At 44.0% G+C, this 15,099-nt stretch overlaps 1 protein-coding gene across 4 annotated transcripts in view; it reads right to left on the bottom strand.

Annotated features, from left to right (window-relative positions):
- Positions 1–15,099, bottom strand: part of CSMD2 (CUB and Sushi multiple domains 2) — a 486,383-nt gene that overhangs the window by 337,968 nt on the left and 133,316 nt on the right. For all 4 annotated transcript variants that reach the window (XM_083625414.1, XM_083625410.1, XM_083625416.1 and 1 more), the window contains exon 4: positions 2,105–2,299. In XM_083625414.1, the coding sequence (XP_083481540.1) occupies positions 2,105–2,299 (195 nt within the window). The remainder of the gene's footprint in view (positions 1–2,104; positions 2,300–15,099) is intronic.

Genomic DNA, 15,099 nt, shown 5'->3' on the forward strand with positions numbered 1-15,099 from the left:
AAGTACTTAACCCGAGGTACCACTGTGTTGCAGTGGGTTGGACTAGATGACCCTTGGGGACCCTTCCAACTCTACAATTCTATGAACTTTGTGGGTCCAGCAAGTAGGTTTGGCTCAGTCCTACATACAACACTGGTCTCTGCCAGTGCAGTGTTCTCCCCCTTATTATTGCAAGAAAATAAAATATGATGCGGAGCAGAGCACCGAGATAAAATGATTATTTCCTACAGCCAAGTTGAAAAATAAGGTTTCTCGGTGGAAGCACCAACTCAGCATGAAGTTCCACTAAGGAGTCAAGATGGATGATGCTAACTTCAGAGAAGAAAAATGAAGGAGGCAGAATGGTCCCTCTCTGGTATCACCCCAGCTGCACTAGTCATACTCTTCGTACTCAGAGCACTGGTAACAAAAATGGGCAGGAGTGGATAAATGCAAGACAAAAATGCAGCCAGCTGCATATATCAGAATTAAACTAAGGAAAGCACCGGGAATTATGCATCGCTAGGCAAACCATCTTTGCTCAATGTAAATATAAGATGTATGCTCCAGCTCAGGATTGCTAATTGATTACATGAACAAAGAATCAATAAAGGAATCAATATGGGATAATTGAGTGAAGGGCACGTAGGATGCATGATAGAATGGAGGAGAGAGGCAGAATTCTCACGACATTTATTACTGTGTATCAATTCAAATGCTTCTACTTATAGATTGACTGGCTAGTCCCAAATGTGAGGTGGGGGGGTATTGCGAAGCTTTCATATAATCAGAGTTGGAAGGGACCCCAAAGCGTCATCTAATTCAGCCTTTGAGATATTTGAAGATGGCTATCATATCACCTCTCAGTCTTCTCTTCTCCAGGCTAAACATACCCAACTCCCTCAACCATTCCTCATAAGGCTTGGCTTCCAGACCCTTCATCTGCACACCTTTCAGCTTATCAATATTCTTCTCAAACGGTTGTACCCACAGCTTTTCTATAGATGCATAAAAGAAATGAAAATAGACATACCCCCCCCAACCCTCCTTATACATTCCATAGTATAAGCGGACTATTTTTATGTCACAATTCTGTGGAAGCGCATGGGGGGAAATGCAAAATGTAGTATTTAGGTTCTTATGCATTCTCCCTTTTACTTAAAACCAAGTTTCATGCCATTATGGGTACCAAATTATATTTACGTGCCCAGTGTCAGCTGAAGTTGTGGAAGCAAGTAAGATGACTGGATATTAGCATTTCTAGTGGTTTTAATAAGGAGGACTTCACTTCCTCCCCCCGCTCAGCAGAAACATAATAAATTATACATAATAAAATACTCAAATATTCCCAGCTTAGTTTATATATGCAGGCCTCACAATTCAGCTTTGCTTGGTGCAGAATTTGGACTGAATGACACAGATTCTCCCCCCACACCAAAAACCAAACATCCCATTAAAATGCAGTCTGAGTATTGTCCCTCCCTACAGAACAGCTTCAAAATGTTTACAGTGTTAGTCTGAACCTAGACACTGGAATGACCCAACCAGTGGCGTAGCGTGGGGGGTGCAGGGGGGGCCGACCGCACCGGGCGCAACATCTGGGGGTTAGGGCAAATCCATGGGTTAGGGGGCGCAAATCCACGGGTTAGGGGGCGCAAATCCACGGGTTAGGGGGCGCAAATTACTTGCCTTGCCCCGGGTGCTGACAACCCACGCTACGCCACTGGACCCAACAATAGTGACTGGGGGGGGGATGACCCAGTTTGCCTTTAAAGATGAATCTACATAATTCCCGCTTTCCAAAAACAATATGCAGACTGAAATTTAATCATCCTTCAAAAATTCTCACTTCTCTGAATTTTGCAACGCAATTCTCCAGCCATGTAATGCATACGAGAATGCATATGCCATGTGAAGTGTGCATAAGAAGCATTCTGGGAAATTACTTGCAGAGGTGTGTATATTAGACAAAATTGCAACAAAAGTGTCCATTTTAGGAGCAATTCAAACAAACATGCTGACCGATTTTCATGAAAGGAAAAAAAAAACCTGATGTGGAAATATGGAGAACTGAATTTAACACACCATCCCTTCCCCAGAATAAATGGAAGGGAAGCATACTTACCTCGACAGAAGGGCAGAGGGAAGTCCCAGGAGGCAGTGTTTTCTGAACTGGAGTGACAAGTGAGCAGTGCATGACCCTCCAGAAAGAAGCCCGGGTTACAGCTGTAACGCACTTTGTCGCCAACACTGAACGTCGTCCCCTGCTGGATTCCATTCTGCAGCCTTCCTGGATTTCCACATGTGTGACTTGGCAGAACTGAGTGGAGAACAGGAGAAGAAGGAATGACACTTGGTTAGTCAAAAGCACCAAGCTATAATCAATCAAATGTTCAGTCCCTTCTGCAAACACAGGCTTCATTTACTGCTCTGCCCTCTTCCACCACCCTCTCGCTTGCCTTCCCATTATTCCACATCACTGAAAAGACTCAGAGTACAGGAGCAGTGTCTTGTCTTCCTCTTCCAGACCTTTCAGGTCAGGCCATGCAAAGCATCAAACAATGGGAATCGTGACATGACAACTTTTTCCTTGATAAGCTGTAATAGCTCTGAGCTCCGGGCCCAGGGAATTGGTGGAAATGAGTACAGGGGTGCTTTCCCCATGGTTCACACTTCATGTCTCAGCCTTCAAGGATCACGACAGGCAACACCAAATCAATGGGAACAAAACCTGTCCATATGTGCTCTACCTTATCCTCATCTTGTTTTGCTTAATTGCTTATTTCCTGCTTTATGACAAACCACAGTGACACCCAATCCTTCAAACTATAACTTGCAAATTACATCAAACCCCACAGATACCTTTTTTTCTGGCGGCAGCTATTATTTGAATTGTGTTTCCACTGGAAGCGAGTTTAGATTTAGCAACCACTGTATGTGGGTATAAACCTAGATCTTCGGGAAAGTGTCTGCTGCTGGCTGGAGGCAAATGAATTTAGTTTCCTTCTCCTGCCCCCCTGCATACCCATATTTTTAATTGTCACTGTTAATGTTCTACAATATCCAACACCAATGTTTTGCACAGTTTTCAATGTCACTTCAGCAGCACAGAACACAGAATTAGATTTTTAAGATAAATGAATAGAAAACACATTTTTATAGGAGATATTATACAAACAACTTAGATCTCTTCTAGGGATTAACAGCTGAAAGTCTCTAGTTCCTCGAGGAGTACTTAGCTGCTAACTCAGGAGCAAGATAGATGAATAAATTCCTGTGGCAACAGCACTTCCATGAAGACAGCCCTCTGTAGCGGAATGGGGCCCCACTATACATAATCTTTCCTTCAGTGTGGTCCAGTTGCTGACTAGGCTGTGCACATGGTCAAAATCATAGAATTGTAGAGTTGGAAGGGTTCCCAAGCATCATCTAGTCCAGGCATGGCCAAACTTGGCCTTCCAGATATTTTGGGACTACAACTCCCATCATCCATAGCTAATAGGATCAGTGGTCAGGGATGATGGGAAATGTAGTTCCAAAACATCTGGAGGGCCAAGTTTGGCCATGCCTCACTAGTCCAACCACCTGCAATGTGGGAACCTCAACTAGATCATATATGACACATGGCCATCCAACCTCTGCTTAAAAACCTCTCAGGAAGGAGAGTCCACCACCTAGAAAGTGTGGTGCTCCTGTTAAGAGAGCTGAACTAGGGAGCAGGAGGCCTAGATTCAAATTCCTGCTTAGCCATGAAAAGGTTCACTAGATGACCTTCAGCAGGCCACTGTCTCTCAACCTGGCTTACCTCCCAGGATCATTATGAAAATAAATGTGTACTCTGCCCAGAGCATTTTAGAGGAAACATTGAATCAAAATGTCATAAGTAAATATGCCTATTGTGTGAAGCTATCAGGGCCAGCTCCAGATCTAAAGAAGGTATGGGAGAAGTGTCATCTTGTTGGCCCCTAACCAGTGGGTCCCAATGGGACCACCTGACTGCAGTGATGATGCAGTGGGTGGCTGCGTCTATAAATGTCTCAGAATGCCCCAAGATGGAGTTTAGTTGCCGCATTGTAGGGAGTTCAAAGGATGGCTAAATCCAATTGCTTGGCACAGTTCATAGTGATGAAAATAAGAAATGGGGGTGGAGCAGTCATCCACAATTGGTTCCACCAGGGTGATGTGTCTCTGGTAGTTCCCATGGTTGTCAAGCGCTGACACCAGCCCTGGAAGCAGTTCTGCGGGGCAATTCCCAAGCACCTAATGTATGCTGTTGTGGCTAATTGCACCTCTGCTCAATGTCCTTTAATAGCCCAGTTGTTTAAATGTGCTCCTCAGTCTCTACAGACACAGCAGGCGCTATGACTCTCTAGTGGTTTGACTTCACCCCCAAAGGCACACTCCTCCGCTGTCTGCAGAGACAGACGGATGCCCACTAGAGTGTCCTGAACCCCTGGCCTACCTGGCAGCAAGTCAGAATGTCAAGCCCCCAATCCAGGGTCAATCCACACATCCAAAGTCCAAACTGAAGCACAGTCCCACAGAGATCCTGGAGCATCCAAGCTGAGGTCCATCAACATGGGTAATTGAGTAGACACAGCTCTGCTGCCCTTCTATACTTTGCATGCTGACTGCAGCATCTGGACTTGATGAGGCAGGTGACCTTCACCTGTTCCAAGCCTACTTCAGCTGAGAAATTATACTCCTCCTCCCAGAGCTAGCGAGCCCCACCTGGCCAGCTACTGAGCTGGGTTTTGAGCCCTTGCCTGCCTTAGCCTCCTGGAATGCCCAGCCCATTGCTTCCTATACATTAGCACCAGCCATGTTCATGAAGACGTTCCCCTTTGACTCTGGTGATGGGTCCTGCTGCTCTAGTTCTGTCACCCTATGAGTACTTCCTACACCAACCTCTCCTTCCCCAGCTTGCCCCTGTGTGTCCCAGTCCCAGCTACACCCCTCACTGGGATTCTCTTCCTCCTCCCTGTAGTTCTGCCAGTTCATGACACAGAGATACCACCAAGAATGACTGCATTACTGTGGCACCCCATCACATGGGAAATGAGGCAAGAATCCTCCAGTGCTCCCACAAATAGGGGCACCATTTAAAATGAACAAATGGTTTGAGGAGCAGCACAAAATGAGCACTTCATTTTCTGCACTGACACTCCAGTACCCAATTTAATTATATCATTGATGTCATTTTTAAAACAGCAGCAACAAAAATTGAACCTGTTCCCGGCTTTTGAGCCTTCTTCGCTTGAAATTAATGACCGAAACGTCACTCCAAGTAAAAATCTATCTTCTTTTTTTTCTTAAAAAAGGTCACCACTGAACACTCTCTGCTCTTTACTTAATGAACTGTTAAGATAAGACGCAGGTTGAGGCTGCTTGCTTCTTTACACATAATATTTGGAAAACTAGAATCTCGTTTACAAATTCCGCCTCATTTGCCTCTTTTAGCAAATGTGATATTCACTTCTAGACAACATGCACATCCTGAGGGCTTGGGTGCACATTACAACGTTGTAAAATGCACATCAGTGTAAGCTGGCTATGGGCAGGGCTGGGGCTGCAGACATATATATCCTAGCCTAGTAAGTGTATTCCCTAACTGAGAACCTCGGCTTATGCAGGAGTCTGAGACCCAGAAGACAGAAAGTTCTGTTCAGTTGACCAGGTCAGAAGACCATGTTCCTCTTATTTACAGCAAGCATAGCCAATCCTGGGATTTTATATTGTCTGCCAATCACATGTGCTGATACTACTCCAGGGTTCATAGACCACTTCTGGCTAGCTCATTAGGCTAGGACCCAGTCTTAGGCCATTAGGTTTAGTCCTGTATCCCATGATGGTTATACTCAGTATATCTTTCCTTTAGGTTAAGCAGGTGGGGAGGATCCGTGGTCCTTGGGATGTTGTGGTACCCCAACTCCCATCAGTCTCAACCAACACAGTCAATGTTCCAATAAAAGTTGGAAGGCCATGAACTGTCCACCTCTGGATTAGAGGCAAATTGGAATTAACCCCTGCTGACCCTTCCCTGTCCCTAGGAATGTGCTTACAGCAGGTGTTGACCATTTTTCTTTTGAGAGCCACATTTTTTTGAGGGCATCTGCCAGCAGCAAAGCCAGAGAAGAACTGCTCTGGATTAATGAAGTGAAGATGTCTTTCCTTCAGTTTTCACTATGGCCACCTCAGATTAGAACTCTCAGTTCCATTGTAGGCCTATTCAGAAGAAATGACTCACATGAAAACAGTGCTGAGTGACAGGGGAATGGGGATGCCATGGGAAATCGTACAGGAACTTCCACAAAAATCTCCACCCTGGTTCATACTTTTGTTGAGGTGTGCTCAAATGGGGCCCTGCTCAATCCACACTGCATGTGTGCTTGCCATCACATCCACCTTCACAGATCCAGAAACATACCCAGGAAGTGGGCAGGATAAGAGAGAGAAGCCAGTAGGAAAGGTGCCTTCTTTGAAGGATCTTGTTTTACATGAAGGACCATGGCTCAGTGGTAGAGCACCTGCTTTGTATTCAGAAGGTCCCAGGTTCAATCCCCAACATCTCCAGGGAGGACTGGGGATGCCCCCTATCTGAAACCCTGGAGAGCCACTGCCAGTCAATGTAGACAATGCTGAGATAGATAGATCAACTTGGTATAAGGCAGCTTCCTGTGTTCCTGCATGTGCCTTGCTTGGAGCACATGCAAAAATGTAACTCTGCATGCTCTTGTTCCGAGCACATGAAAAGGGCCCTTTGTGCATGCCCATCCTCTCTCCCCTCTTCTTTCCTTCCCTGCTTTCATAATTCCACATGCTCACTCAGTGATGGTGAGCTTTTGGGCCAAGGAACAGTATATTTTCATGTTTTATAATGCAGTGTAAATCACACCAAGAGTTCCTGGGATACAGCAGCATATAAACTTAAATACATAAAAATTCCACCACCACAAATGTGTCCTCTGAACTAATATTATTGCTTACGTTTGCCTGATTGTCAGAGCTGTCCCCTTTTCAGCTGCTGCTGAGATTAAGGCATAGATATTATTTATTATATCAGATGCTGTGCAGTGTAATAATAACATCAAGCCTTTGGATCCAGCCAATTTCCAATTCCTCTACAGCCTTTGGAAACAGGCCCCCCTCCATAAAAGCTTTTCTGCTAACAACCAACCAAAGAGTCTCCCTTCCCGTAATTATATGGAAGCCAAGGCAGGCAAAAGACAGAGATAGATACAGCTGCATAAAAGCCCTGTTTATTGGCTCGCAAATAAAAATCCAGTTCTCTGCCTGATGCATCAAATTAATGGATGTAGAAAAGAAGAAAACCTTTGGGAGTTGTCAAAAGATTTGCTGAATGTTTTAAAAGCAGGGAGCAAAGGGGTATACGTGCAGATATTTGCTCAGTGATGTCTCCTAGAACAGTTGGAGGGGGGGAGGGGAAAAGGACCACTTTGGATGTTTAAAAAAGATGGGGAAAGATGAAAATGCTTACACACCTGTCTCTGTAATGTCTGAATGGCCACAACCGCTGAGAAGAATGAGACCTTGTCAGCATATAACAGCTCTGCTCAGACACAAAGGACAGCTTGTTGATTTTCTCCCAGGTGAAGTTCAAGGTGTTATTATTAGTGCATAAAGTCCCCAAGAGCTTGGAACCAGTTTATGTGTAAAGGTGCCTTACCCCATCTTTAGCCCAATTCACTGCTTCGATCAAACTGTTACAGGTGCCACATAATATTTGTTCCACACTTGTAAGAAATTGATCTTTTAGTGTGGCACCACCTACGCTTTGGGACATATTACTTATTTCTCCTATGCTTGCCCCCCCTCAAAATGACAAAGACCTCGTGTTCACATATAAACAGGGAAGGGAGAGGAGAAAGGCAAACAGGAACAAGAAAATTCAGGCACTAAAACTTTCTAGCAGGATGGCTATTCAGGGTGCCCTCCGAGCTTATGGAGGGGAGCCCTGTTTTTTCACCTCTCCCTCTGCCACAGCAGGTGGAACAGTGGCTGCCAGGTGGAATCCAAACTCCAGCCAGAAGCAGCCCAAAGGGCACATATGCCTGGCCATTTTTGATACTAGAAGCTTGAAGCTGGTTTCCTTACAAAGTTGAGAAAGATGCTTCCTCCCGTGTTTCTCACATAAACAAATCTGGCAAGAACAGCACCATCTCAGATAATTTTCAGTGGGAGAAAACTACCCCCTGCTCATTTACCATTCCGATTAAATGTCTTCCCCAGTTTCTCTCCAGATCAATCTACAGTTCTGTCTCCATCCTCTTCTGCACAGCTTGCACATAGATATCCATTCCTCAGCCTTGCCTATTACCTTATTTACATGGCTAAAAGAAATACTTTATTGCCTGAATTACTTGTGGCAGCCTATGACAGCTATATTTTAAACACCATTGTGGATCCAACCTTGAAGCTTTATCAGTGAGAGAAACATCCTTTGCCTTTAGGAAATAAGGTTCCCACACAACTTCCTCAATCATCAGCCAATTCACTTTCGAAGAGCGGGGGTGGATGAAGTTTCCTGAAATTCATTCATTCATTCATTCATTCATTCAACGTACCCTCACAGTTAAGGACTTAGGTCAGGTCAAAATACTGAAACATCAGATTAACTTTAATAATAATTAATGATAATTCAAAGGAAAAAACCAAGGACTTATGCATATAAGGAAAGGAGTGTTATTTGCTGCTTTAACAGTCTTCTTCAACTCCGCACCCTGTCCAAAAAGGAAAGGAAAGCCAGGCTGTTTGGATAGCATAAAATCTGTATGCCAAGAGAGGAAGAGGAGAATCTTTCAACACATTTGCCCTTTAAAAAGTGCAATGTTTTAATAATTATTAAGTTAAAAAAATAAAAACTGGTCTGATTCTCTAGAGAAAGATGCATTATCATTAATGGTGGATGTGATACCGAATAGGACAATTTATATAGCAAGACCCGTTTTTTTCAGCTTTTTTTTTTGCTGAACCAGATATAAAATGTAATATGTAATATATATGTATGATAACGAGGCTGCAGAACAGAGGGGGAGGGGAGAGGAGAGGAAAGGCTATCCTATCCCTACTGCTGAGAGACTAGCTGTCTTTAGTCCTCCATGAGCTGCCACCTAGAAGGAGCCATTCCATCAGATGCCCTGGGTTCCAAGTTGGTTGTTACAATAACTGTTGCCTGAGCTGACTTGCCTCCTTGCCTTCTCCCTCCCCACCCTTTCCCCCTTGTGTGTCATGTCTTCAAGACTGTAAGCCTAAATAAGAAATAACATTCTTATTACTGGTGTTTGCAAGATGCTCTGGTGGGAACCTTTTTGGCTAAAGCATGGGATAAAGGTGCTCTAAATCATAAATACTTGGGGGAGGACATTTGGGCTTGAGGGAAAGTCAGACCATTGGTCCCCCAACAACTGTCACTGTGAGTACACTGGTTCTCCAGCACCTAAGGAATAGGCAACCTTATGCCAAGACCTTACAGGTTTCCTGAGTAATACACACAAACGGATATGCATTTGGAAGCTGAGCATCTTGATATTGAAGGGTAGGATGGATAGAGCCTTCCTTTGCAAGTGTTATTCCTCCACCTACTCCTATGCAAAGTGGCTGTGAAAATCTTTAATGGGAGGTGCCTATCATTGACCCCAGAGCTTTCTGCATGCAAACAACATGCATGGCCATTCATCTACAATGACCTCTGTACAAAAAAGCTACCACCTCTAAAAACACTTAAGCCATGCTAGCTTTGTCGGCAGATAAATTTGTTTTCCCCAATCTGTGGCCATAATTCTTGGCTAAGTAAGGCTGTGGCTGTTTGAGAGCCTTTTATCTCGATCTTCATGTGATGTGTTTCAGTGCCAAAGCAAAGTTTTTTAACCTTCAGAATAAGTGTCCAGCGAGCTCTAGAGAAGAGGAAATAAATGGTATCTTTTTTCATTTCATTTTATCCCCCTTTTATGTCATGATTCATTTCCAGTATGGCCAAGAAAGCTAAAGCTAAATGGAAACTATTTTCTCGCTCTTCTCTATTTCTTTGTTCACTAAAAACAACAACCAGAAAGATACTTTCCCCTCTCTTCCTCTCTCTCCACCCCCACCCTCAGATGTAATGGTTTTGAATGCGACATCATCCATCTTGTAGATATGGGGAGGGAAGGGGGGGTATGTGGGAAAAAAACACTTTTTTCCAATTTTCCACTTCTGGAATCTGCCAGCACAGGAGAGGAAATTGAAAGTACAAATCGAACAAAATCCTAGGCATGGTTACTTGGAACACAGCCGTACTGCATTTGATGGGGATTACTTGCTAATTGAGATGTCAGAAAATTCCAACGAAAACAGAAACAGGAGCAGAAATTACCAGTGTTCGCTTATTCGTTCCAGCCCAAATCATCAGTATTCATGGTTGCTTTCATTTTGCAGATAATATGCAACTGATTACCTTTTCTGCATTTGCATTGTGTTAGCTTTGCACTGAAATCAATGGGGTGGAGTAAGACAATGCCAACATACATAACGTAATTATGTAACTTACCTAAGTTATGTAATTTCTCCAGAGCAGACAGCCAGGCGAATATTGTAAATTTTGGCAGAAGATGAACTGCAATGGAATGGAAATAGTGCTGCGAGCAATAAGTACTGCAAGGGGATGGAAGGCAATGCCTTCTTACTTTCCCACTCTCTAATTCATGTATTTAGAACTGCCGCCACAATGATTTCTCACAGAAATAGCATTCCTTCTAGTCCATGGCCATGACCTCCAGGATACCATTAAACCCCAGATGTTTACTCTCCATTAAGAGTAACACACACACACACCAGGCCACGAAGTTCTTTACCACAGAGAACCTGAATGCTTGGAGGGGACTAGGGATGTTCCTGCAGTCTAGGACCCTGGTAGTTGCCACTGCAGCACAGATGTTCCTCCTTAACAAACACAGTGACAGGCATACAGAAACTTCAGGATGTTTAAATAAACTTGAGCAATGTGTTCAGAGGAATTCCTCCCAGGCAGAACTCGGCATCTATGGGCAGATGTCAGGGTCCCAGCAGCCTGGGACAGTCTATTGCAAAAGCCTGCCCTAAGCTTGCATTTACTCATGAGCTTTCAGAGGATAGCTTGCTATTGAAAGGTGTCCCCTATTTGTGGGCTGTCCAGTCCAAAGCTGGTTTAAAGGCAAAGAACCATCAAAAGAAAGAAACAGGAGTCACCCAACAATGGCTAGCAGCACCCGCAGCCACACAAGCCACCTGGTATCTTCGCCACTGGAGTGAGATGTACTGTGTTTCTATTTAAATTACACTGATTGCTACTAAATATGTATCTATACATATTAATTACCATAAGCATTTTTTGTCCTTTACTGATGAAAATCCTCTTTTCTGGCAAAAGTAAATTTTCCGGAGAAATTCTGCTCACCAAATTCTTAGGTTTCTTTAAAATCTTCAGACGATTTTCCTGAGAAAGAATCACTAAACTTGCTTTTCTCAGTTATATTGCCTTAGCCAGAACCTCCATATTTGCCCCCAAATGGGCTATCAAATAGCCGCATGGGTCAACAAACATTGCCTTCTAGGATTCTAGCTATCGGACATGATCAGAACATTTTACACCTTGATTTGCCAGCAGGGGGAAGACAGAGAGACAGAGGTTCAGATCTGAAATTATTTCATCCAAACACTGGGGGCCAGTGTTGATCTACACTGTATATAATATGCTGGAGATTCCTCCTTTGTCCAAGAGGTTTTGTTTGTTGATCATGAAAATACTCAGAAGCTTACAACTTTATGGGAGTCAGAAAACTTTGCAGTCTCACTGACCTTCCCTCGCTACTGCTTGGCTAGGAAGAACAAAACATCTTGCCAAGAACATAGCTGGGAGCATTCATCAAACTGAATGAAGATGTAATTTGCTATGTGGATTTCCCCTCTTCCATTTCTCTCTCAAAATGTAAAAACTGTGAGATAGCAAGAGGGTAGGGTGAAGGCATCCCGGGCCCAAGATATTTGGATGGCTAGGAAGGAAAATCCACATGACACCCCCTTCCTTAAATTAACCGTTAGATGAACCAACTATGGAAAAAACAGTGAAAGCAGATTGTAAAAGCTACCCTTCAAAAATAATTTATAATGGCGTCCTGTGAATAGAAGAGCCTTGCAATGTCATCAGATGCTATCTGGTGAAGTACCTTGCTTGGTAAGCCTCTCTGGGGAGAGTGTTCCACAGTTGTGGTGCAACCACCGAGAAGGCCGTACTTCATGCGCAACATCTACACACAGGCTAAGAAAATGGAAGTATGACTGGAGCACAGATAAATTCCTTCCCGCCTCCATATATTTCCTTTGAAAACATCAGTACCTTTTCAACATTATGTGCGGCACAGAGATAACTCACCAATCAGTTTTGATCATTTAGACCAGTGTTTTAATATACTTTTTTGTTCCTTGGGTAAATGGGAGGCACATGTTACTCTCACATGTGAAATGTTACATAAATATTTTCTGAAACAGCAGCTCCCCAAATAATGTGCAGCCATCTTCCTTGCGACTACAACATTCTCCAGGTGTGCCTCCCAACTTTCCTTTATTCAGTGGTTATTCAGAGCTCAGTGCTGGAATTGGGCTTTGTGGGAAATGGTGGTGCTTTCAGTCATTCCTGAGAAGTGTAAACTGCAATTCAGGCTGACTAAATGAATCCCTGTGTGATCACCATCCCCAAATAGTGATAGAAAAGGGGAGATAAACCCTGCACAGTGCCTCCCTGCTCAAGCAGACATACAATATGGTGCCTTAGAGTTTTTTTCAAGGCACATAATGCAACTTCTCTTGGGACACTCATCATGGGACTCACTGAGCTGGATGTAAACATACCCACAGCCAGCATCTCACTTTCTCAGCTTGACAGATCAGTCCTAACACTCCGTTGCAGCTGGGAGGGTGGGCTCTGCAGAGCTCTGCAGCCCTGCTGCATCGGTAGACAGGTCACTCATGGCAGCAGCAGTGGAAGCTCAGCGGGGGCAGGGAGATTGGTCCTGGTCTCCATGCCAGCTCTGGGCTGGTGCAGTGATTGAGCCAGGTTCAGGCCTGATGCTGACAGGTGCCAGCTGCAATAGTGGCTCAGAACCCAGCAGACTTGCCACCCTCAGAATGCCTAGCTAAGCCAGCCGAAGCAAGCGGTGTGTGTGTGTGTGTGTGTGTGTGTGTGTGTGTGTGCTTCCACTCAATCCAAACCCCCCACAATGCAGTGCAAGGTGGGCTTGGATTGCATCTTAAGTCTCCAAAATAATATAAAGCATACTATCTGAGTCTGAAATGTACATATACACTTGCATATCATATGCATATGAATTAATCTGCATGTTTTCCAGGTGGGAATTTCATTTATACATTATACATCGTATACTCATACATAATGGGTATGAACCAGCCAAGCACTTTGGAGTCACGTTGATTTCAGTGGGGAAATTAAGAACATGCTTAAATCCCCCTTGCTGGGGGTGTGGAGTGGAAGCTAAGTCCTTAACTTTGGCTGCATCACGCCCCACCACTTCCAGCTTCACACTATTGCAACATTTGCCCGCTCCAAAACATGGTCTCAAGTAAGCCTCATTTGTCTGAGTGGGGTATACAAAGGAGGCAATCCTCACAAGGTTATTATTGTGGAATCTCAGACAGCATTTGATCAGACTATAATAGAAAACATGACCTTTTTGACATTTCCAGTCCATGAACCAAAACCTTGCAGCAGGGAGCCTGCAAGCACCAAAGGAAAAGTGTGTGTTTGTATGGAAGGGTTTGTGCGTGTTGTGGGTTCTCTCTTAGAGGCTCATTAATAAGGCGCACCAGAAATGCTGAGCTCATAGTTCAAGTCAGCTTATGCTACAATGCAAAAAGGTCACATAAATTTCCCCTGAATAGGCCGCCAGACCAGTGCATTGTTGTAATGATTATGGCGTTTTCTCACGGAGTCTGGGAGATTGATGACATAATATGCAGTCATAAACGATCATCAAATAGGAGAGTATGAAGTTCAAGAAGAAATCCTATTATGCTGTACTGCAAACAAAGCTGAAATGGCATAACTGTGCCATAAAAACATGCCTAAGGGCTCTGCATCTCACTACTAGGATTATTCATGGGGGCCTACACGCCAAAGGAGTGGGGTGGAGAACAAGAGGAAGCGGCAGTTTCCAGGCTCCATGTTGTTAGGGACTCTTGAGGCTTCAAGTGGGAACTGCTTGGCCTGCGACTCAGGTGTAGCCTACTGAGCTACCTGAAACAATCCATGTTCAAAGTCTCTTCACGCACAGACAGACCAGAGATGTACGTTCCACATTAGCTGCAGAATTCAAGGTGCTAGATCTTACCTAAATAGTCCTAAATGGCCTTTGACCACAGACGTACAGGACCATCATATTAACTTGTCAATTATTTAAGATGTGCAGTGAGACCCTTTTCCGTCAGAAGTTTTTAAGGGATGGCTACTGTGGAGACTGTACATCCCTTAGGCAGTTCAGCAGACACCTTCAGGCATCACTCCAGGACTGTCCTATCCTACTAAGCATTGCTTCAGTTTTTATTGGCATCATGCTTTTATGCCACCTTTGAGTTGTTGGTTTCATCACATGCTTGGTTTTTAGAGTGCATGGATAGACGGAAGGGCCATAGATCAGTGGTAAAGCACCTCCATTGCATGAATAAAGTCCCAGGTTCAATGTCCAACATTTCCAACTAGGAGATCCCTGCTTAAAACCCTACAGTCCCTGCCAGTCAGTGCTGATAACACCGTGCTACATGGACCAATGGTCTGACTTGGTAGAAGGCAGTTTCCTATGCTGTTCATATAGATGGACATATGTTGTTTTGCAGTTTTATTGCAAGGCACTTTATAGATTCTATAAACAGAATGGTAGGGTAGAAATCAATTAAATAAACAGATAAATATGCTTCTAGTCCCAATCTTAGGTTTTGGAGATGGCAAATAAATCATAGCTCCCTTCAGCTGAACTCAGAAGTCCCTAGTAAGGAGGTCTGATCCAACATGACTCTTATTATGTTCTACTCCCACTGTCAAAGGCATTGTGCCTTTCAACGTCTGTTGCTGGGAAT

The sequence above is a fragment of the Podarcis filfolensis genome (genome assembly GCF_964270895.1).
Source record: "Podarcis filfolensis genome assembly, chromosome: 8".
Lineage (NCBI taxonomy): Eukaryota > Metazoa > Chordata > Lepidosauria > Squamata > Lacertidae > Podarcis > Podarcis filfolensis.